This window comes from Calliopsis andreniformis, chromosome 4 (genome assembly GCF_051401765.1).
Source record: "Calliopsis andreniformis isolate RMS-2024a chromosome 4, iyCalAndr_principal, whole genome shotgun sequence".
In the NCBI taxonomy this organism is placed as follows: domain Eukaryota; kingdom Metazoa; phylum Arthropoda; class Insecta; order Hymenoptera; family Andrenidae; genus Calliopsis; species Calliopsis andreniformis.
In genome coordinates this window covers 3,286,979-3,312,836 of record NC_135065.1, presented here as the reverse complement: position 1 = coordinate 3,312,836, position 25,858 = coordinate 3,286,979, and the positions used below count along the sequence as shown (strand labels likewise).

Sequence of the window (25,858 nt, the reverse complement as noted above, 5' to 3'; positions counted from 1 at the left end):
AGATATGTTATTAAACTAATTTAAACATTTAAAATCTATTTTTAGCTTAAATAGTTACGATTCAGTTTTGAAATTTTTAATTATTTGAAAAAGTATGAATAATCTGAAAATCTTAATTATCACTTAAATTTTAATTGTAAATATTTACTAAGGACTTATTCAGAGTGATCGATGGAATCGCTAGGAATCAGAATTTTTAAGAGATTATTCTACATGTCAAAATAGGACCAAAATCAAGAATAACGAAATTGTATTTGAAGTTTTGCTTCAAAATTATTAATTTTTGCAAAAATGTCTAAAATTGACGTGAAATGTGTCTGACTTGGGACGTATTCTACTGCAGATGGATATCAGTTCAGATACAGTCAACTCCGTAGAATAAGTCTCGAGTCAGACACATTTCACGTCTATTTTAGACGTTCTTTCAACAATTAATAACTCAGAAATGAAACCTGAAAAGCAATTTCGTCACTCTTCATTTTCGTTTTACTTTAGCCTGTAGAATCATCTCTTAAAATTTCTAACACCTGTCCTAGAACATCCTATATATAAAAAGTTATCATAAAATAGACTCGTTTCTGTTACTTCTGCAATTCTTACGTCTCATTCCAACTAAAATATATTAATTGCTCAGATTTCCGCTAAACATTGTTCCTAATCAAAGACTACTTTAGACATTTTAAAAACATTTTCAAAATCGAAATCACCTGCCTACCATATGCATCTTACTCGAAACAGTCAATCAAAAAGTAAAAGAATACTTTTCAAATTTGAATAACCTCACCACAAATCTGCAATAATATTGCATTCTTTAAATCATCCACAAATATACAAACAATTATATAAATTAGATTTATTAATCCCATTATTCCAAAAGTTAATCACAATTTTAAAAAATGTCTATTCAAATTTTCCTAAACGTATCTTAAAACGATTAGAACGTCATTATAGTTCATAACTCTCAATCTCAATCCAAGATATCCACGCTCCAGTCCACCTTTGAAACAATTAGTCAGAAAACCGTCAAACATTCACCACCGCCAATGAAACGAAACAAGTCGACCAGTGAACCTGATCGTAATTACATAACCAGGCGTAGGCAGATCCAACACGTAGGAGGTGGTCCACGAAATTTGTCGAGTCCCAAACCTCTTTCCGCCGCGTTTAGCAACTAGACTGCTTGTCTCGGCGGCGATCATCACCAGAAGGCATGGGCCAAGATCAAGCTCTTGGAGCACGTGTCAAACACAAGCATGCCCGCGCATTCATTGACATTTCGAAAAAATCATTCAGGGCCCAGACGTCTCGAGTAAATGCGAATCTGAATGACTGACACAGAGCTACCCGCGAGACCTGTTATTAGGAGAATTTAGGACAGAACTGGTTCGCGTAATCGCAAGTGTTACACAATGAATGGGTCTATAATGGTTTGTTAAAGAAATAGGGTAAATTTAGACACGAGTTGACGTAATGCGATTTTGTCTGAAGGACTGTCGGAAGATTTCTTTCTCGCTGATTTCACGTTGCATTAGTTTAGAAGCTGGATTTTTTAGAATGTTAGTGATCATTCTTTTTGTGAGTTCTTGAATCTGGTTCATTTATTTGTGGAAAGTAGTGTCTTGGTTTCTTTCTCGCCTGTTTTTATTAAGTTAGAAATGAGTGAGGGATGTTTAAATTAGCTTCAGAATGGTGCTCCTTCATCTTTATAAGCTTACTATTGTTCTGGAGTCAAGAGTTTGTAATGTGAAAGAGATACTATAGATATTTGTACGTATGCTGTACAAAGAAAAAATAAAAAGGAAATGCTTCTTATCAATCGTTTTAACTAAAGTGCTTTAATTTGAAATTAATCGTAAGTAGTAAGTTATAAGTTTAAAAATCTACGTGACTTGAAGTTATTGTAATTGTTGGATAGACCAAGAGAATAAAAAATTAACATTTGGAAGGAAAACTTTTATACATATGTAAAAGTAATTATAAAATTTCATATATAAATATATATATGAATTTATATTGCATATAAAACCCAGCTATTAATATGTTAATTGATCCTAGCAACTGCTGAAGAAATGTAACACGCATTATGTTTAATTATTCCTCAAGAGAAATGATATCGCAATTGTTCAAACAAGAACCTTAAAATATTAGTAGTGCTAGAAAAATTTATTTACTTTAGTTATTAATTCTCAAGAATAATATCGAAGTTTAAAAATATGTGGTTTATTTATAAAAATTTTAATTTGTCAAAATTTTTGACAGTAATGACTAACAATAAAGTTAGCATCCTTAAAAATATCATGAAACTTCAAGTTCACGTCATCTTTCAAAGTGTTTAAAATAAAAGTTGTTTGTACGCCCGAAAAGTTTCAAATAAACAAATACCTTTTTCATTTTAAACCTCTTAATTTATTATATGGGTTCAATTGTTTTATAAATATTGCTTTCGAAAACTATAAATCAACAAATTTTTATTTTTTAAATATACTCTTCTAATAAATACCTACTAGATTGTTAATGAATGGATTCACTTTCCTTTCTTTTATCTATAACTCTTCACGCCGCAAGACAGAATAATGAATGAGCAACTGGAACGTTGAGGCATATTGAAGTTAATTTGTCTTTAGTTTAAGTAGCCATTCGTTGATGTCCATCAGTCTCCGTTTACTCTTACTGTACGCGGCACGTTTGAGAGTACATGGAAGTGAATGTAATAGCAAGAAAAGGAAAATATTAATCAAGTACTTTAACCAGCTAGATGAATGAAGTTATAAATTACAGTGTAATTAGAGGGAATGAGAGGCTGTCCTTTCTATCACTCAAGCTATTTGTCATTCGAACATTTTATTATTCAAACACATCGTTATGAAGTAGTACTCTTCTTGTTTATAATTCAAAGCAAATGCTATAATTAGGCACTCAAAATGGGAAATAGGAAAATAGTATAAAATTTAGAAAAAAAAAATAAAACACTATATGAGTTCCAATACTTTTTTGATTATGAAATTTTTCTTTTTCTTTTGTTACTTTCCTAAACTACATTATGAAAAGATTTGAAGAATTACATTATGTATTTATGAATATCAAAAAATACGACATAAGGACGTACTTGACATTAATATATCACTTCAGTGAGTTAATATTATTAAAAAAAAGAGAGTAACAGTTTGCAAAAGTGACATGCTTCAAGTTCGAGTCTTATACATATATTTTTCTAGCGTACATTTATGTGATTCCGAAATTTTGTTATTTCGAGGAAGATATAAATATTCAGAAAATAAAACTGATCATCAACAGGTATCTCAACTCTGGCCTCTAAAGACAAAGTGTATTAAATCACATAGAAAACAAGTGCACTTAATACTAGGCAGGGGCAAGGTATCAATGAATGATCTTAATTATTTTAAGACGCATAATAATGAAAGTGTATTCATACTGTAAAGTCTAAAGTTGACAAATTCTATGAGATCCTCTGAGAGGCAAGATATGGGGAACGATGAATGATCTTAAAAAACCTTGTCTAGCCACGCCAAGTATTTAATTTCCAGGCGGTGGACATTGAAACAAATCTCTAGATGTTGCATCTAACCTAAAGGATATTTTTTAAAATACGTAATAAGACGTATTCAATATTGCAATGAAAATATTGTTTAAAATTTGGATGATTAAATGTCCTTGTAGCTCATTTCCATTTCACACATTTTTTATCTGCGTATATCGTTGGGTTGCACAAGGTCTCGAAAAAAGTAAATGTCTCTGTTCTAATTATAATTTCCTTCTAGTTTTTTCGAGATCCATAAAGGATCAAGATTTATTTCATGGTACCTTCTCGTCTTAAACTTTTTCATGTGCTTAATATAATTTGTTTACTTTCTTGAAGCTCTTTTATTGAGCACGTACTCTAGCATCGAGGTCCACATATGTAAAATGCAGAGATGTACACAGTGATCTACACTCAAATGCCTCAAAACTGTTCTTTAACTCATCGATTCAACGATACTCGACCGATCCATGGAATCAGTCGGCTCGATAAGGAGACGATCCAAGACCCATACCCTTAATTCCGTCCGAGAAGCAAACGGTCGGCGCGAGGACATCATAAACCCTAGTCGTTAAACAGGGGAAAAAAAGAGAAAGGGTATTTTTACGCGTTTTTTTCGCACGTGTGCAGCGCCTTTTACGTGTGCCCGTTACGTATGCACACGCATGTGTTCCGTTTACACGTGACGTTGGTTGATCTCAGAGTGCCGCCGGCACGTTGGTAGAAGGGTAAATAAGGCCGCTGGTTCGCCCAAGGGGGTCTAACTGTTCGTATGGTGCAATTCTGCCCCGAAGGCTCCGATAACCTACTCGGGACCACTGACTCGCCTCGAACCTCCAATCGGCTACTATGACTCTTGTTCTGTCTCTTTTGATACTTTACTTTCCGACAGCTCGTGTCACGGATATGGCCATTTATAATCTCGCGTGTCATCGGTGTCGCGGGTAACGGATACCACGTGTTCGTTGCCTTGACTGTTTTCAACTATTCATTACATTCTTCTACCTTTTCTACCTTTGCGACTCTGAGGTCTTCTTTTCTGCGGTTTTTATTTAATGCTCTGTTCTTCCTTTGTTGCTTTGACTGGTGAGGCATACCAGTCGAGTGGCAATGGAAGAAATGTTGGAGTATGGATATTGGGCAGTATTGGTTACCTCTAAGGTCCTCTTAAACTCATTCGTTTGTTTTTTAGTATTAGATGTTGACAATGTGAGTAAGTATGACTTGTAGGTGTGAGGGAAACATTATTGCAAATGTGTGGTGTAAATGAAGAGTAAACAATGACTGCAAAATACAGAGATTGTAGGATTATTTCTCCTCAATTAAGATAATAATTAAAACGTAACAGTGTCTTAAACATCCAGCTACGATTTTCAGTCTGTTTGTCTGGAAATAAAATGGTAAATGTAAATTATTGGAAATGCGATCATTTTGTCAAACGTTTAATTGCAGGATGATTATATACAATACTAGTTGGACTGCATATTGGGAATTAATCTGTAGAGAGTTGTAACAGCAATTAGTATAAACAGTACGTATTATCAAACTAATAGGATGTATGAATAAAAGTATCTTTACTCAAAAGTAGGAGTACCATGAATGTGAAAGAATTTGTAGTAGATAAATGTAACGTGATAGTGAATTTTTTAAAGTTGGAATAAGCGCCAAAATGAATAATAATGATAATAATAATGAAGTTTCTGTATTCAAATATCATACGAAGACAAGCTTACAATTAGATACAAGATTTTTTAAATGATAGGGTGTGTAAAACAATTCCCAACAATTTTGAAAATAATATAATATTTACAATAATTCGACATCTTCGGTACAATAACATAAATATTCAAAAAATTGATCAATTCTATTCTAACCAACATATTTAGCTGATGTTTACTATCAATTTTTTTATTAAGAATTGCAAAGCTTTCTGTGAGCATTTACCAGAAAAATAGATTTCAAAAATAACATTTTGGAAACAAGGAATGGAAACAATTTTTGATTATAATTTCCATCGATATATTATTTATCCATTATATTATTTATATTACTTTCTATTTCTTAGATATAATCAATTTCTTTTTCGCAAATAGAAATAAAACGCTATATTTAATCAATACAGAGTTGTTTATTCGTTTATTCGTTAATGTGGAAATGATTGCTATTTCTTGATTCGAGAGTATAGTTTTTTTTGAAACACTGTAGAGTACATTGACCAGGCCTTTGGGACATTGCGCAGAGAAACTAACAAGAAGTTAGCTGAGCAGGAAATTTCCCAACTGAAGTGTATAATCGGTGCAAAAATATCGTTCGCTACTATCACAAATGGATTATCTGTCTAAGATTGATTTGACAGAACCTATGATTGGTTCCACGCGTTTTCAACTATGTACTGTTGAACAATGTAGTGATTGATTTGTGGTGATAATATTTTCGTGTTAATCGTACAGCTTTCTAAACTGATGTGAAACTTTTAAGACCATAATAGAATTCTATTTATGGAAATGAAATTTCATTTAATGACTGAACTTCTAACACTTAAAACAAAAACTATGAATAATGTAGAGCTTCAATGTGCTTTTATTGTCTACGTAATCCGATTACATGCTTCGGTATCTTCAGAAAAACAGAAACCTGCTTTACTTTTTAATTTACACTACCGTGACAAAAATTGCCAGGTTATCAGTTACCCATAATCATAAATTTGTTTATAAAGAACGTTCAACAACAGGTGTAAACAATTTTTAACCAACACAAGAACGAAAATAAATGTTAATTACGGTTGAGGTTTTATTTCGAAGTTATTCATTGTTGCAGAAACGTCTAAAGTTCGCGTGAATTGTGTCTGACTTCGGACTTATTCTACTGCCGACATGTATTAGCCAGGTCATAGCGAAGACAGTGGAATATGTCATGAGTCAGACACATTTGACGCGTACTTTATGCGTTTTCTTAAGAATAACTTCAAAGAAACAAAGTCTGGAACGCAATTTCATTCATTTGCATTTTTGTCTTATTTTTAGATGCAAAATCACCCCTTAAAATTTTAACCCCTGTTGTCGAACATTCTTCCTACAGAGTGTCTGAGAATCAGTGATATAGAAAGTAGTGATTCTCCAAGAAAAAATAAGCGAAAATATAGTAAACAATTTTTTAACTTTGTACTTCGTTTTCTAGAAAATTAACAGTGAATTTTAGTCATGTATATGTACGTAAAGTACAGCTTCTAGCGCTTGAGGGATGCAGTCGTGTGAATAGAACGCTTCTAGTTTAAGTAGATAAAGTCAGTAGCCAGACAATGAATGCATCTCTTATGCTGTATAACCTTTTAAGCAACTAAAAGTATATCTCCCAATACTAGAACTTGATTAAAATTTACAATTGAATTTCTTAAAAATGAAACGCAACGCAACAAAATTTGTTTCTAGGTTTTCAACTTATTTTTTATTTAAAATTATTATCTTTTCACTTATACTACCGGTTCTGTGAAATTCTAAATAAAATTATATTGATTGACAGCATTTCTTTTACTCTTTTCTCTTGAAATTATTAAGACTGTAGAAAATCTAACATGTACAGGAAAAATTTAATGAAAAATTGTCAAAGAGTTTAAAATAGGATTGATTTTTATTGCTGGAACCTGTATCCCAGAAATGATTCACGCGACAGCGAATGCAATTAAATTTATTACAAATCAAACACTATACATCACAACACCAGGCAGCATAAATTCAAAGAACTATTATTAACTATTACAGAATAATATCAAGTGACTAACTTGATGACCTTCGGTTACTCATGAATTGTTCATCTCATAATCGTATTAAAAGGAACACGTAGATTGTCGTGAAACTGTAGGTGTGCATTTGACAGGAGACCAAAATTTATAGATATTAGATTTTATAAGTTGTGTTAAACAACTAAACTAAATAGTTTTATTCGCAGAATGATTTTGAAGCTAAACGGTTCATGTAACAAACAAAGGCAGACCACTAAAAGAAAATTAAATAAAAAGTCATTTCAAATATAAACTATATTTTACTCTTGATATTTTATGTATTTTTCATATTATGTATTTTTTACACATTCAAACTTTCCATAAGTGTTTAAAGAGCTGCAGTTTACTCATTACAAATGGAAAATAGAAAAAAGTGCACCGATTCTACAAGAAAATAGGCCAAGCCAGGTCGTCCAATCTTTTTTATTTTCACCAAAATACATGTTAACTTATAATCTAATTTCGTAATTCTCCCACATATTATGATATTGATATTTACACATTATAATGAAATCTTATATTACAACAAAAAGAAGCACAAATACCATCGTTACTAGAATTACCTATTGATAGAACTACTATTACCTCTCAATATATTATAATTAAATATTAGATAATGTAAAAGCTAAAAAACTCTAGGTATCTTAATTATTAATTGCACTAATATTTAGATTTTACGGTTGGGTGTAAAAGAAATGCAAAAGTATGAAAAATATCCACCATTACCATTATTGTTTCATCATTCAGTCTCATTATTACCTAATTTCACCTTCTCCATTGGCGAATGCTTCTCTCTTATATATTATATCTCTTAAGTACGGTTACATTTACCCAATTATGTTTGTTTCAAGATTTCACAATTCAGTCCACAGGAAATTGAAAATTATTAAACACGATGCATGTACAGTCACTCGCAAATGTGTACATATATACTGTTCAGAGCTCAGATGGTCCTTGGAAATAATCTAATACAGATCTCATGAATTTTCTAGATTTTATAAGATGCAAAACACTCTAGTAAGCAAGTTTAATATGATAATGAAATTTTATCGAAATATTTGAAGGCTACTGCTATTCTAAACAATGTATTTTCTTAAAAGAAACTGATAAATATTCAGAAAAGAAAACAAATTGATTTGCACTAAATTTTTGTTTAGACTATCAATTTTTACTGTCTTATAATTAATACAATAAAAATTTTAAACACAAAATCTTCATTGTTAGAATGGTTATCATATCAGTCAATACATTTCCGAAAACCCATTTCTTAGAATTTTTTTTTTTAACTATCAGGTCACACAGAAATAAAATTTATGCCATTCAATGTAGTACATAATACATCAGGATAGGAGAAAGCTTAAAGAAACGAATAAAAGTAAGCTTAAGAGTTAATTTTAGACAACACAATAAAAAGAGAATTAGTAATAATGAAATTGTGGTTGAATCATTTTTTATTAATTATAAGTGTCTAAATGTTGGTCAAATACGCCTGAAACTTGGCAAATCGAGCAACATCGCTGTCAGTGTAAAGCTTGCAGGGGTCAAACCATGAAAAAGCAATGATTATCATTACCACTGTCCAGATTGGGAACCGTAAAATTACTTTGCAATTTTTCATTACTTTGTATGAAAAGTACCCTTATGTTAGCGACTATGACAATCACTGCCTTCATTAAACGCTTATACAGAGTGTTTCAGAAATGCATATCAATGCTTCAGAAACTGAACCTACAGACTAAGTTAAATAAAAAGTATTATATGAACGTATCTCCTATATACCTCATTTTTCGATTTATGGATAATTAAAGAAAATTCTCAAATGTGTTTGTCACACATTAGATTCTTACCTTTGGGATCATCTAAAATTTATTGAATATTCAGTGCAAGTGAATAGTGTGCACAAACTGCATTTGAAGATACAAAATTAAAGATAAAATACTCTATTTTAATTTGAACATCAATTTACGTAATAATTTTCATGGAATCGTTTTATGTAAATGAGTTTATTAAATAGTATTCTTTTTCTTAAATGTTGTCAACCTTTAGAGATAAAACATTGTAATACCTGCGTTATTATTAGGACTCATATATTTTTTAAATATTAGATTTTATAGCACCTATGTCTATATAGCACACAGATGTCTTAAAAATGTCTTAGAGACATATTAATTTGTAACTTCAGACGTTTTAAAGACATTTTTCGGACATTTTTAGAATTTTATTAAAAATTTATGCTAAAAATATCTAAAAGACGTCTTTAAAACATCCGAAATTACAAATCGGTATGTCTTTAAGACGTCTTAGGAAACATTCATAAGAAGTCTTAAAGATGTCCAAGTTACATCTCTAAGGCATTCAGACCAGAAATAGACGTCTTTAAGACGTCCATGTTGTATGCCTTCAAGACGTCTTATAGGCGTAAATTTCGGAAGTCTTCAAGACGTGGATGTTTTTAAGACGTTCAAATGATATCGTAAAACCATTCAGGCATAAAATAGACGTCTATTTTATGTTAATTTTATGCCTGAACGTCTTACGACATAATTTAGACGTCTTAAAAACATCCAAGTGCGTACATCTTAAAGACTTGCAAAGTTTACGTCTATAAAACGTCTTAAAGACACACTACATGGACGTCCTAAAGACTTACGCTTTTGGACATCTTAAAAACGTCTAATTTAATATAACTAGAACTAGTTTAACATAAACTATAACGTCTAATTAATAATAAAAACGTCTGAACGTCTTATACACGTAATTTGGACGTCCTTAAAACGTCTTATAAATGTTTCTTAAGACATCCTAAAGACATACTGATTTGTAACATCGGACGTCTCAGAGACGTCTTTGGACATTTTTAGGCCTTTACTAGATGTTTTTAAGACGTTTTTAAGATATCTCTGTGCTATTTGGGGATTCTTGTAACAGGCTCAGAAATGAAATGACAAACAAGAAACAAAAGAATCGTACGAGGGAAACGAGAGCAAAGATAAGAGAAAGACTCGATGGACAAAAGAAAGCGCAGTATTGTCGCCGACAATTCAAATGCAAATCGCAGGTTTCCCGCCCTGCATTATGCGTCATTTGGCGGCCACGAACCGGGAATCATTATGAAGGAAGACGTAACGTTGCGCAACAGCGTCGTAAAATACAAGCTGCGACCATAATAAAAACGATACATGGAATTGTACGAAATCTCGACGCAAGTCGTGGAGTCTCTTTCAAGCTCCATGAGTCGCATAATTAGCCATACAACTTGAACTCGTGTCCTAAATATGGGAAAGAAGATTGTTAAATTTGATTGGCTTTGCCTGGTAATGAGCCGCCGATCAACGATATGAAAAAGAAAACAGCTTATTAGTTTCACATCGTAATAATACGCGCGTGATAGAATTACTTGAAGAGAAAAACTAGGTTCCTTTTTAATCAGAAATAAAAACTAAATTGGCATTTAGATGGAAAAGAACTTCGAGGTTGTACTATATTTATAATTTTCATTGAAAGCTCTATATGCTACGCCTGGAAAAAGATTTCAGCCAAACTTATCTTGGTCAAATGGGGATTCGTTACTAAACGATAAATATAAAATTGATATAAGTACTATGTAAATTATAGTGATAATCTGTAACACTATTTAGAATTTTTGAAAAAAGTTAAATTTTGATATAATGGTTGCAATACGAAAATAGGATATTCAGTTGACTAGTATTTATCTACAATTAACTATCTTCATTGCTATTGACAGACAAATTTTTACACAAATTTCTTTTTCATTAGCAAATACGAAAAAACTATACGAACAGTTTTATTACAATTAATGCATTCGCATAACATTTCAATATAATCTAACTTCAATTTTGGCAACGTTCTTCGATATGGTTTTCCTGTTTCAGACATTAAAAGTAATTGAGAAGCATTTTTTTCGGTTTTTCCATATACCACGATATTAAAATGCGTCAACTTTTATTATTTACTTGTCGATATATCTAGACGGTAAATCGATTTCATATTTTGCACAACTAAATTAGTGGTCCTCAAAATTTGAATAAAGTATTAGACTTTTGCATGTAGATCAGAAACATCTCAAAAATATTGCAGCTTTTAAAAATGTAAAATATTATTATAACAAATCTATCTAATTTTCCCATATATTTTATATTCATACGATAGTAGTTTACATTTGAAAAACTACACTAGTTTTAAATAACTTCAAATTAATGCGTTGGCCAAAAACTTTTTGCCAGGAGTAGTACAATAACTTTTCAACGTTTAATTATAATTTAAAGTAACTATATGCTAAAAGATCTATCTGCTTCGAGCTCCTTTTTATTATGACCCTTTTTTCCTTATCTTCTGAGCTTTTCCTTTTTATTACTCGAGTCTGCTTGATTTTGAACAATCGCAACTCGTTTTTAACAAATTTTAATATAAACAACGCGTCTTAAATCGTTAACACGCCCTTACGTGCAAAACAGAGAAGAAAATATTATATGGAATGGAAAGAATGTGCAGTGTGTTATAATTAATTCTGAGTAACTAAATCTTCGACACTTGTCGATCATCTGAACGATTTTACGATGGCGGTAATGGGCGTAATACAACCTCGTTTTAATGCGAATCTTTGAATACTCAACCTTATAAAACTGTTACGATAAAAATAAATATTCTTAATGTGAGCGTGCTACGTGTCAGAATTATGGGTGGAAAAAGAATGTGAAACAGAGGTGCTCGTGTAATTTGTTGAGGTAATAAATACTTGCGGTACTTAATGTTAAAACTACCGCTACAGCCAATGTAACTGGTATTTATTTATTATGTGCGATTTAGTTTTTATAAATATTACCTTTATGTCAATTTTACGTCAAAAGGAAAGCTGAAGGAAATCTACAATCATAAAATAAGAGTTATTATATTCCATTATATTACACACAAAGATATTATATTCTACTCAGTGTCTAATATTATAAACAATATTCTTGTATTTTGCAAAAAAATTGACTGTTAATGGACAAATAGTGTTACCTCGAAGCACTCAATCATTCTTTTAAAAAATTCAAGTGGAATCACAGTTGAAAATTATTAACTGAAACTTATATAAAAATAATCATTTTGAGATCTAATCAATTTTCCCTTTAAAATGCTCTTTTTTGCTCGAGTTCATTTCCTTACAGTATCGTTCGACAATGGGTTAAACTGTCCTATATTTCCTAAAATATTAGCCTTTTAAATTACGTGATTCGCCTAGCATAATTTTAAATTTAAATATAATTACAATAATATATTGAAAATCTGAATCGAAAATAATTGCATTCATTTCACGGCGCCTCCTATAAATAAAATACGAATATGAAATATTTTATATAATCAAATGAAAAAGAATTTGTTGAATCAACGATAGGATAATTCATAAAAAATGTTATAATATCATAATGTTCTCTGTTATAAATATATTGAATAAAACTTAAATAATAATTTCAATAAAAATTGTTTATCTTTATATAACATACATCAATTCTGTAACCCATTCTAATTCCAAATAGATACACAGTATTCGATGACAAGTGTCAGAAATTTTAAGGAGAAATCTTGTACAATACTAAAATAAAACCAAAATCAAGAATGACAAAATTGTGTCTTGCAAAAAGCTCTAAAATGTGCGTGAAGTGTGTCTGACTTGGAACTTATTCTACTGATTTCGATCGGTAGTAGAATAACACAATAGTCAGACATATTTCACACGAATTTTAAATGTTTTTACAACAATTAATAACTGAAACAAAACTCCAAACACAATTACATCATTCTTGTTTTTCGTCTTATCTTAACAAGTAGAATCGCCTCTTAAAATTTCTGACGCTTGTTGTTAAAAACGCTGTATATTTCTTCTCGCCTTGACTGTACTACATACATATCACACATATGTATATTTCAAAAGTGATACACATAAATGCACCCCTATTCTTTATAAAAAGTTTATTAGTTAAAAATGAAAATTATAGAATTTATTCAAAGAACCCTTCAAATGCAAATTACAAATTATTGAAATAATAAGATCATTTAATGTAAATAACTCATAACTATTGTTTAGATTAATTATTCAAGTAAAATATCTTTCATTACGTAAAACTTCTCTTTAAGCCAATTTTTATATATTTAATAAATAATTTTCTCCTAAACTTGTAAATAGTTTTTTGCTTCCCCCAAAAACATACTTTTTGGAATTATATCACTATTATACAGTTAAAAAGAAGCATCCATATAGCAAAAAATATGTTTACATACTCTCGAATCATTAAAAAGAAATGGCGCATAAAGTGTGACACCTGTAACTAACTCTCAAGTAATATCTTTGCACGTAAAGCGTGCTGCATCAGATAACTGACATTTCGCTTGCATAATCCGAAACATTCCAAGTGGTGGATAATTAAGGCGAGCTACTATTTGTTACGTGCTAGAACTTTTCGGTAGTAGGTACTGTTCTCGTCCTTGTGCTTTCCATAAGTAAACCTCGATGCAATTTTCTTCGTGTAATTGCTCTAAAATACCGTGTAACAGTAACATACGCGACAAAACGTTGTGTTTTTAAAAAATAAATCACTCTGGTTAAAAAGGGACAATTATGGGACTAAAATATCCTTTTATTAACTCAACTAAAATACAGCAGTTTGAACAAATGATTTTTGTTGCGTGTCTACATAGGATGTCTCGTTTATTATTAAGGAAAATTGTATTAGCTCAGAAAAATAACATGATAGTATTATCATATCATAACATTACAGCAACATTAATGTTGGACCATAACATTTATTCATCCTATGATACTTTAGTCTCCCAAAGTTACTCTTTTGAGACATTATGTTCTTGTAGATGCCAAGAATTCAAATTTAAGCATAAATAAAAGTCAAAATGATATTAAACAAGAAGAAATGACAATGACAATAGCAATTGAGAAAGGTCAGAAAAGGTTTCAAACCTCTTTATTACTATACAAAATTTTTCATTTAAAAGATGTTTGAATAACTTTTATTCATTTCAATACTTCTGTAAAATAGTATATTTAAGAAGAAATTAAATATCAAGAAGTCCACTAGAATAATAAGTTAATAATTCAATTATCTAAGCTCCAAATTACTGTGATTCTTTTACTTCCTTGAATCCTTCATAGCAGGAGAAATCCCACTGACTTTTTAGATACCTCAAAGGCTTCCAGAATAACTCTACTACATAAAAGAAATATTTAACTCTATAACAATTATTGAATTTATCAAGTTCTAAGGAGATCAACACTTTCACTTGCCACTTAAATCAACAGCATTAATAAATAAACAAAAGCCATTTGCAGACAAGCGTCCTATTAGGAGTACTGTTGCTGCTCTGTGACCAAGTTTCCCTGTTCCGTTTGAAATTCGCGATAAAATCAATCTTGTCGTAACGAGCGTATATCCTTCGGCAAATATTAGAGTCATCTTGCCGCGGGCATTTTGGGAGGTCTATAAGAGGGACCGCTCCCTCGTCTCGAGTTGTGCAACGTGATCCACGAGTGAAAGATCATTGTCCCGCACGATCATACGTGAACCTTCCAGCCCGTGTGCAATTCGTGCACCCTAATTATGCGGGCGCAGCGCAAGATATGGCCATTGTTTGGGAATTTTACGAGGCTGAATTAGTTTCTTGTAAGAATACCTGGAACTCGGTACTTACGGTTCCGAGAATTTGATCTCGTTTCTCATCGGTTTATTGTACGAATGCTCGACATGCTTGTAATAATTGACATTTTCTTTATCGTGCCATTTGTTTTATGTTCAACGAATATTATGACTGACCAAACTCACGTTGCGAAATTTTGTACAATTATTGTGGTTCAAAACAAATTAACTCAAATTTGACGAAAAATAGATTGTCTTAAATTTCTAGTTGCAGATTAGAAAAATCGAATGGGATCAAATTTCAAAAGCAAGTTCGACGCTAAGAAAACCTTTGACGTGATAAACTTCCCTTAAGAAACAAAGTAAATTAAGACATTAATTTAAACTTCAAATGTAATACAGTTCTGTTTTTTAACCTTCTTTTTCTTTTCTTTCTCTCTTTTTTTATTGCTAATCACAAGTGTAGACAGTTGATGCAACATTAGACTTCAGTTAAAAGAAAATATAATATATTATTTCGTTTTCATCTCTTACTGTTTAAAATTAAGTAGATAATATTAATTAAATAGTTTGCCCAAATTGTTTGAGAAAATAAAATTTTATTTTAGGTATGTTGTAACTAAATTTGAGATAAAATATTCTATGTTAAATAAAGACAATTAATATCCCTGCTATTATTTATATCGATATAAAAATTAAATTATTTTGTCTTCAATGCTGTGATCATATGTTTCAATTATTTTATTTACGTTCAGTTTGATATTATTTAATTTAATATTCATAGTATTTTTATTTCGTGTATTAATTTGATTCTTCATTTTTCTTCATTCCAACATTATTTTTCATGTTCCAACAGAATGAATTCCTCGATAGAATCTTTTAGATCATTTAAATTACTGCTTATAAACGACATTTCTAAGCATAAATTCTTGGAACATGTAATTAATAAACTTTCAATTACGGCGAAGTGTGAAATGAATGACGTCGCAATGATCTCTAAGACCTGTAATTCATTTAAGCGAATAAGAGCAGGTATACTCAACAGCGTGTAATGGACATATCCAGCGGCTATGGGTCATGAAACCCTGAGGGAACATAATCTGCTCTTTCAATATTCTGTAATAGAGACGATCTGCTGTGGGTACATATAAGGAAAAATTATTTTAATTAAGATGTAATGAACACTATTAGATAAATAGTTGTTTTTTACGTCGTATATTGAATACGTAATTCTGCCACTGCTTGCCATCTCTTTTATAGTTGACTGGTACATTGATAGCTTAGTGCACATACGTTATATATTCATTTTTGGTCAAATTTGATATTTTATATTATAAGTAAATTTTATATTATAAATAGATTTCATATTATAAAATCTTATACTTAACCAAAAGTTAGTGTGATTAATCTCCATAAACCATAATCGCTAACAAAACATTCATAATACTTTACAATTTACAAGACTATCAATACTAATAAAATCCCTTTCTTATAGTTCCAATAGTTATAAATAAATATCATTAAATTCTGTTAGTCTTCGTTTGATTTTCACTACCGCCTTTAAACAACAGTTTGTTGGCAATATTATCTTTAACATATAAATAGAATAAAATTAAAAAATCCCGATTATTGAAAAATTTGTATATAACACGTGTAAAATTAACAAGTTGTAATAATACTCAATTAGTACAAAAGGCTTCATAATTATTCCAAAAATAATTAATGCAATATTTTCTCATGTATCGCTCATTTACTATAAAAAATGACATTACCAAAAGAGTAACTGTCTTTTAATTATTAATAATAAAAAAAAATGTCCTTTGCCTGAAATGAAGTTATGTCCTCATTTTTAAAAAAAAAAAAAAATGATTTTTCAGTTACATCGTTGCGGCAAATGAGCCATACGAATTTTAAAAAATCAATTCGAAACAGCGTTGCATAAATGCATTTAAAAAACGATAAAAGCATCGCAACAGAGTATGAAGTACATGCAAAAATCGAGACTCGTAAATATTTATATCGACACGAAGAACATTTGCAACAACTCGACGCTGTCCACGTTTGTTTAATATATCGTGTGAAATCGCTGCGAGAAAGCCAGTACAAAGTTGCTCCAAAATTCGCCGATTAATTTGCGCCTGAGACAAGATCACATTCCGTCGGTTTAAAAAAGGGAGTACATCGACCTCGTTTCAGCATCTCACGATTCTTCGAAGTTTACGATTTTCAGCGCGTGCCCGTTTCTCAAACGCTGTTTCGCCACCGGGTAAATCCTGTACGTCCACGGTATCTAGACACTTTGCAGAATTAATAATTCAAGATTAACGGGAGATAAGCGGAGACGCGGGGGCACGCGCTCGCGGTCGCTCGGTGCCCGCTGGTGGGCAAGAAAAGGGCGGGCGGGAGCGTCGAAAAGTTTTATCGAGGCGCAAGTTGTCGAATAAAAGCCTGGCTTCGTTTATTGCTTTTCTTGGAACAACCGAGCCGCGGACGAAGGCCAACGCGGTGAAAAGTGAAGCAACACTTTCCCCTTTGTGCGTGGCGTGCCCGAGCGTGATCGTGAGCGTGCCCGCTGCTAGGCGTGCCCGAGGGACGCGTATTAATTAAAATCTCGCGAGATAGAACTTTTCATTCGGGCACAAGGTCGCGGTACCCTAGGGACGAGCGTCCAAATTCGTTTCTGCGGAGAAGAATCGCGTTGCAACCTTTTTAAGCGATCCCCAGCTCGTGCCCAGATAGCACACGACGTCTTGAAGACGTCTATTTTATGTTCATTTTATGCCTGAACGTCTTACGACATAATTTAGTCGTCTTAAAAACATCCAAGAGCGTACATCTTAAAGACATGCAAAGTTTACGTCTATAAAACGTCTTAAAGACACACTACATGGACGTCTTAAAGACTTACGCTTTTGGACGTCTTAAAAACGTCTAATTGTTGTCTGAACGTCTTATATACGTAATTTGGACGTCCTTAAGACGTCTTATAAATGTTTCTTAAGACGTCCTAAGGACATACTGATTTGTAACATTGGACGTCTTACAGACGTCTTTTGGATATTTTTAGGACTTTACTGGATATTTTTAAGATGTTTTTAAGATGTCTCTGTGCTATTTGGGTGTAAACCCCGACGCTCTCGACGCTCGATCAGGAGAGCCACGCGTCGGCCGTGCTCGATCTTGTAATTAATAAAATCAATTAATCCGTATCTTAGCGTTTGATCTCCCTTCGGAGCACCGTCGGAATTTATGCCGAAAATCCCGCGGTCGGTCGCGAAGAAGAAGACGAAGGAGAAGATGAAGAAGAAGAACAAGAGCAAGAAGAGGGGAAAAAAGAACGAGCCAAGAAGATGGGTTGCGTAATCGTGGCAACTCGGAGCATGTGTGCTCGGGTCGCCCCGGGCGAGCCGAGACCTTGCCGACGTGCATGAGAACTGGGCCGCGCCGGGCCCCGTCAGGCCCCGCCGTCATCAGCCCGATTCTGCAGCACTCAAATCAGACCGACCACCGATCTAGACAGCATTTACACTTCCCTCTCTCCTCGACTTCTCACGATTATTTCCTCCTTTTGCTTGGGGTACACTGACTGCTCAAGCTTTTGCCCACGCTTTTTCTGCAGCTTCTACATGTACATCTCTTTTCGTTTCTTCGCGTGTTCAGATATTAATTTAAACTTTCTGAACTGACCTTCTTTGCCTTTCATCTTGGTCTTCTTTTTGTGTTCTTTATTTCTTATTTTGGTGATCTCTTTTTTTGGAGTATACTAGAGTAGCCGGAAATGATTAGGATTTATTGTCAGTGATGGAGTTTGGATTTTAGGAGTTGAATGGAGTTTTATTTAAGCTTCTTGATAAGACCTTAAGTTTTATGCAACCTTGTGTTGCATAAAACGCTGACTCAAATCTCGTGAAGAATAAAAATATGGGAGACACTTTTGGAGGATAGGTTCTAGATACAAAGACAATGAAAAAAATTAAATGTACGTATGCTTGTAAATGCATATATATTCTTTAGTTACGTGTTATTTTATATTGCGTAAAATACTGACCCATTTCTTATGCTATCCTCTTTAAGGTCCTTTAAGGTCTTTAAGATTCTACTAAGTCTAGGGATATTCTGGCCTCTTGAACGAGTGTCACACAGTGATAAATCTTAATATAAGTAAAAAACTAAGCGTTTCTAGACACATGTGCACATAACCTTTTTTCATTATCTTCGTACATAGATTTACCCTCCAAAAATGTCCCTCATCTTTGGAAGCACTCTATATACAATAATAGCTTATGAATTTTTTAGAAGCAGATATTAAATTAAGGTTTACTGAAAATGACTGTATAATATTATTCCTCTAAATTTTTAACAAGTCTCAATAAAGAAGCTGTATATAAAAAACGATATCAGAAAAGTATTATTTACGAAATTGCGCAAAAATTTCTTTGTATTACCTTAGAAATAAAAATTTATCGTCAAGTCTGCTTGATTTGAAATCTCGACCTCTTCGCTTACGTGGAGTCTTATAACTCTTAAGAAATCATTCTTAGCTCAAGATAAGTATGAAATCTTAACAGTTACGAAATTCGAATTAGAATACAGCAGTGACCAAGTTTTAGAGTATGACCTCTTATCTTCTCGCGTAATATGCACGCCCGTTACCTGTTTCATGAGAGAAAGAAACAAATCATACATGCTAAACGGTATTCTGAGATGAAGATAAAGAGTAAGAATGTCACAGTCTACTATATCTAAAATGGCTGGAATAGTTCTTGATTTGTTGCTGAAATGCTTTTAAGTATTTACTGAATCTATATTATCTGGTGAATCTACTAAAATGAGTTTCTCATCTTAATCGTATGCTCGTATAAATTATATATAGTTGTATTTATTGTAGAACAACATGTACATTTTTTAATTTAAATGTTTGACTTCAAATCACTAGATATTTAATAAAAGAAGAATACAAAAAATGTTGAAATTGTCTTGTTTAAAAGAAAATACAGAAACAGTAAATAGATACCATTATAAAATATTTTGATTTTTTTTTAAATGTGTAGGTAACTATTTTTGCGATACAGTAATGACGTTCTGTATAAAAGTAATAATTTTGTTTAGAAAATAATATTTTTAGTAAATAACTAATATTATTTACACTTTTTATAAGAGTCTAATACACATTTATATGCATTAATATGCATTCAGTTTTATTTAATAAATTAATATGTTCCGAACTCTAAAAAATACTGATACTTAAATTAGAGTTGTTACCTACACATATGCAAAGTATTCAACAAGAGGTGATAAAAATTTCAAGGGTTTCATTCTACACGTCAAAATAAAACGAAAGTCAAGAATCACAGTTTTGTGTTTGAGACTTTGTTTCTCGGTTAACTAGTAAAAGTAAACGTAAATAAAATGCGCGTAAAATGTGTCTGACCCATGAACTTTCTGACGACATGTATTAACCAAGTCAGACTCAACAATGTCAGTAGATTAAGTTCCTGAATCAGACACGATCTACCCTATTTCTCAGTGTTATATGAAAGTAAGCAGAGAAGATATAAACAAATTGCTTTACATTTATAATTTGCATATCAATATAATCTACATCCACTAATGCATGAGAGATACAATACTTTTTTGCCTTAAGTTCAAAATTAAGAACGAGCATATAACACGTAAGAATATAGTTTTTGAGTTCGAGTGAAGGAATCCAGAAATTTGAAAATTTTGAACCAATACTGGTACCAATAGTACTAAAATCATAAATTATTTTTTTTATATTTTTTGAGTTATGTATATCCATACCATAATGGAAATTGATTTTCTCTCTATTGAGGGAAATATCGAAAGGGCATAAATGCAAATCTCTTTTACTCTAATTAATTTTAAAAATATGATAGATGTAGTAATAAGTTTATAGAGGAATACCAACCCATTATACATACACAAAACAATATAAAAATGATCTCACCATACCCTATTAAATGTTTATTCTTGCTTTCTTTCAGGTACTAGGACCAATTTCAGGATGTCACGTAAACCCAGCTGTATCGGTGGGGCTCTTGATTAGTGGCAACTGCAGTTTTCTCAAGACAATATGTTACATCGTGTGCCAATGTTGTGGCGCAATTGCAGGTTCAGCAGTTCTAAAAGTAAGTTTGATAACTTCAAATATAGACAATTGTAGAATAATAATAAACAGTTTAAATATACGATAAATTAGTTAAGGAAACTCACAATCAAATTATACATACCTATATGAAGAATTGATAAACTTCATGATCCATTTTCTACCAAACAACTGGAACGATTTTAATTGAAGGGATCAAATTTTAACTAAATACTGTATTAATAGTATTAAACAGATTAAATATAACTTAGTTACTTACAACTTAGTTTGCAAATGTTACATAATAATTATAAGTGCTAAATCTTATAATTATTCGAGGTAGAAATATTTCAAAAATATAACGTCATTTTCAAGTTGTTTACAAAGAAAATGAATAACAATACCTTTTTTATTTTTAAATTTTACTTTAACATATTCATCCTTAAAAAGTTTAAAAGCAAATTTATCCTAATGTAAGGAAAAAAGAAGAGTCAAACGTAAATAATTATACTAAAAAAAAAATAAAACGAAATAAGACAAAAAACTTAATTAGCTAAAAGTTCCTCTTAGGCTAATATCTGTGGACAAGAATGTTTTGCCTAGTTTAACTGTCCTTTTCGTACCTACTCCTCAATTATCAAGGGGTTCTCTTCAATCATCGTCTGTTAATTAAAATGTTTAGCAAGGTCAAAGTCTTATCGTATGTTTACCAGCATCTGTTACGTCAGAACCTAACGAGTAAAACGAGTTACATGCAGGCAAGATGCATGTTCCTCAATTCATTCGTGACAGTTGATTCATACGCGTATTAATTTCTATGATTAGCCCTCTGCAAATGTATTACATTCAAACACGAATAACAGCCGAGACGTAATTACTTTAGACTATATGATGTAATGAAGATGAATGGCTAAAGGTTGCGTTATCGGCAGACGCTCTCGAGATAATGAGAGTAATTGCGTGCTACATATGCTTTCAATCATGTTCGACAGAAAGAGGAAAAACACGTGGTCATTTAGGTGTATATTATGTGTGTAGTTATATTCGACTATATTGCTTTATCTCTGCATTAACAAAATGCTAACTTTTTGAATTCATCTAATATATAAAGTGTTCGACAACAGGTGACAGAAATTTTAAGAGCTGGTTCTACATGCTGAAATTAGACAAAATTGCGTTTCATACTTCGTTTATAAATTACTAATTGCCAAAAGCCAGCCTAAGCAAAACCTACGCATGAAATGTGTCTGACTTGGGACTTATTCTACTGACCTCGCTGTGTCTGACCTGTCTAATGCTCGCCAGCAGTAGAATAGGTCTTTAAAGTAGGACATTATTGTTCTACTTTATTGTTTTATCGAAAAAATAAAATTTGAATGATTGTATCATAAGTACTCGAATATCATAAGAATTATTTGTTTTTTAATAATTTGTTACTTCTGACACGAGTAATTACTATACAGGTATTGCTTTTATATTTATCATTGAAAATCAAATATTAATAGTACTATAAATAGTAATTAATAGCAACAAAATATTCTATAACTTCTCTTTAAAAACGTCTTCTTTTTTCAGCTTACAAGTACGTGAAAAATAATATGTAGATACAGAAAATATTATAATAATTTTAAAACAATTCTGTTCAACCTAACGCTGTTAATAGGATACATAGATATTCAAATTCGTTAACATTTTTTCACGTAAAACAAACTTTTTCGTTCCAGACCAAATTGATAATTAGTGAGCTCTACCACCTTTTGTAATTACATTACTGAGCTTTATAATTTCCAAACTATATTAATTAAAAATGTTAACAAACGTGATTAATTTGGAAAGGGTGAAAATCTGAAAAAACTATCCTTATCTGTAAAAAAAACAAATTACGTAGTGTTGAGTAAGATCCCTAGACATTACTATAAAAATATAACGTTCCTGTTACCATCATTATTTTGAACCATAGAATTTGTTTTCGTGTAGTTAATTTTGCACTGCATTAAGACTCTTGGAATCAAGAGTCATAAAACCACAAGATTAGGGGATTGCATCCACTTAAAGACCCGCAGAAAATTTACGAATTCAAGAATTTAAAAGAAGAGCTATTTGTAAAAATCATGCCAAATGTTTCTCTACTAAAAGATACATCTCTTAGCTATATTATTCTAAATGTTCATGCAGAAATATTATAGTAGCTAAAGAAGAGATTGCCATTGATAGAAGACAAATTTCCTGCGGTTCTCTAGATCAGTGTATCTCTTTAAGGTGTCCCTGAGTCCTCCAAGGTGGAGCAACATTGAAACGTATCCTTGTCAAACTACACATGTCCTATCCACACATAATTTACTTCTAAAAACAAAATACTTACTATAATTCTCAAATAACCAGACTCCTACAGACCAGCGCGAATTTTCCACAGCCACAGCGAATTTTTCGTAGCACCCTCTTTGCTCCAATATCAACTCCTATATCTGTTTTCCCAGTTTGTCGAGAATTCGCCACCGTTGCCAAAAATTCATGCTGGTTTATGAGAGCCTTAATCCTCTAAGCAAAAAGCAATCGAACAATTTTTCACGATTCTCTTTGACCTATTTCCACAGGCACTGATCTCATCAGATCGCGGACTGGGTGCCACAAATCTTGCCTCGTCGGTCTCCGAAATCCAAGGCGTCTTCATGGAAGCAATCGTGACTTTCCTCTTGCTCCTGGTTGTCCACGCAGTGACGGATCCCAAGAGGACCGACACGAAGGGCTGGGCGCCGATGGCGATCGGTTTAACGATCACCGTGGCTCACATGGCCGCGGTACCCATAACCGGAAGCAGCATGAACCCTGCCAGGACGTTAGGTCCCGCTGTTATTCAAGGCCAGTGGAAGAACCTATGGGTCTACTGGGTAGGTCCGATCATTGGAGCTTGCGTTGCTGGTGGACTCTACAAAATGGCGTTCAGACGTAAAAAGGAGGACGACGAGGCGTCCTATGATTTCTGAGAGGTTTTGGAAAATTCTGTCTTCGACTGAGGTCGATTGCTTTCTATGATAAATTCTACTTGCTAGGAAGAGAAACGAATCGGATATCTCGCTGTTTGAGTACAACTGAATTGCTGAGGTGAAGAACAGTGGAAGGTCGGAAACCACATACTTGATTAGGATACTTGATCCTAACCTGTAACTCTTTGGATTTTACATATCTGGATCCCAGAGTTAGGGTGTATTAAGTCCATTTGTGTTCTGTGTGACTTAATGCACTTTGACTCTAGGGTCCAGATATTGTTTTGAGATTATTTAAAAATGTCTAATTTCGGACTTGTACTGTTCTTCGACTCGCCGATTCTACTAGAGACCTTTAACCCTTTGAATACTCATAAACGTTCACATTTTGGTAATCAATGGGTTACTATTTTTTATGGCAAATTGTTCAAAAACTTGGTGTTCATTTTAACGTGAAAATTAGAATCGATTTGTTGAGGAACAATCTTATGAAATAATATCTACGTTACCAATTTTGAATTTTACAAGTTGATGAGGGAACGTAAATGTTCTATTTATTGCGTTGTATAGTACAATTTTTCAGCAAGTATTTAATGCGATCACAAAGTGGACTAAGATCTTGTGTTTTTTTCTGAATTGCTTTGAATTTGTGTTTATACCTATTATAATATTTATTTCTTGTTTTACATTCAGACGTTTTAAAAACATACTCGTACCCTGGAAATCTGTAATAAGTTTCATTAAATTATGCACAGTGTTAGTTAAATATCAATTTAATGATTCAACGAAAACAAACATCCATAAATTAAAAAAAAAAAATATTTATTTTCAGAATAAATATTACATAGATAGCAACGTATCAATAATATCAATATAACAAGATGTAAAATCTTTGAACTTTTCTTTAACCATCACTGTGCTTGAACTGTTAAGTAAGAAAAAGTAGTTTACAAATTTTTTCCTGAAATTCGTTATTTTATTAATTAACACAAAATAAATAAAAGTTTGATCATTATAAGTAGTCCACACCAGTATTTGATCGAGTTCACTATTAACGCTGTTCTATTTATTCCTTTTACAAAACGTCGTGTGTACCTACTTATTGCAGATAATGAAAGAAGTATTTAAGAGAAGAATTTATTAAGAATATTTGCCGTGTCAGTGTACTATAAATAATATTCATTATATATAAATTTATAATACTTTGAAATGAAAGACATTTCAGAGTTATTTAGTATAATGCGCTCCAAATCTTTGATATTTAATCTACATTTCTCTATGTAATTTTTAAAACTTATTAACGTATCATTAACGCTTATAACAGCAAAGCACTTTACATAATTTTGTATTTCTTGCATGCAAATAGTTGTTGGAGTCGTAGTCGATTTCGTAGATTTTTGTTCCGTACTTTTGTATTGTAAAAAAAAAAAAGAAAAGGTACTGCATTCGTGTACATTTCATGCCAACGTTCTGTATACATCCTTAAGCTTTGTATATATTGTACTTAAATTAGCTTGTAAGATAACGTAACGATGTATTAAATAAGACGAATACGTCGCTCATGTCACATTTTAAATGTACATAAATCGTTTATCTTTTAATATTTCTTGTTCTTTTTTGTTAAATCTCTAATCCTAATTATATAAAATACTAAAAATTCTGACTATAGTCTCTTAGGAACACGTAAAAAAATACACGTAAAAACAAATAAAACATTGTATACGTACCTATAAATTTGGATTCAAAGTCAAATTCGACTAAAAAAATGATTAGAAAAATATGGAATTTAAATGATGACGGACTACA

The 25,858-nt window shown here is 31.9% G+C and overlaps 1 protein-coding gene across 1 annotated transcript in view; it reads left to right on the top strand.

Moving 5' to 3' along the window:
* LOC143178091 (aquaporin AQPAn.G) overlaps positions 1-25,653 on the top strand; it is a 35,128-nt gene extending 9,475 nt beyond the window's left edge. Inside the window, exons 3-4 of the mRNA XM_076376539.1 lie at positions 20,968-21,111; positions 23,663-25,653. Of these exons, the coding sequence (XP_076232654.1) occupies positions 20,968-21,111; positions 23,663-24,052 (534 nt within the window). The 3' untranslated portion in view covers positions 24,053-25,653. The remainder of the gene's footprint in view (positions 1-20,967; positions 21,112-23,662) is intronic.
* The last annotated feature ends 205 nt before the right edge of the window (positions 25,654-25,858 follow it).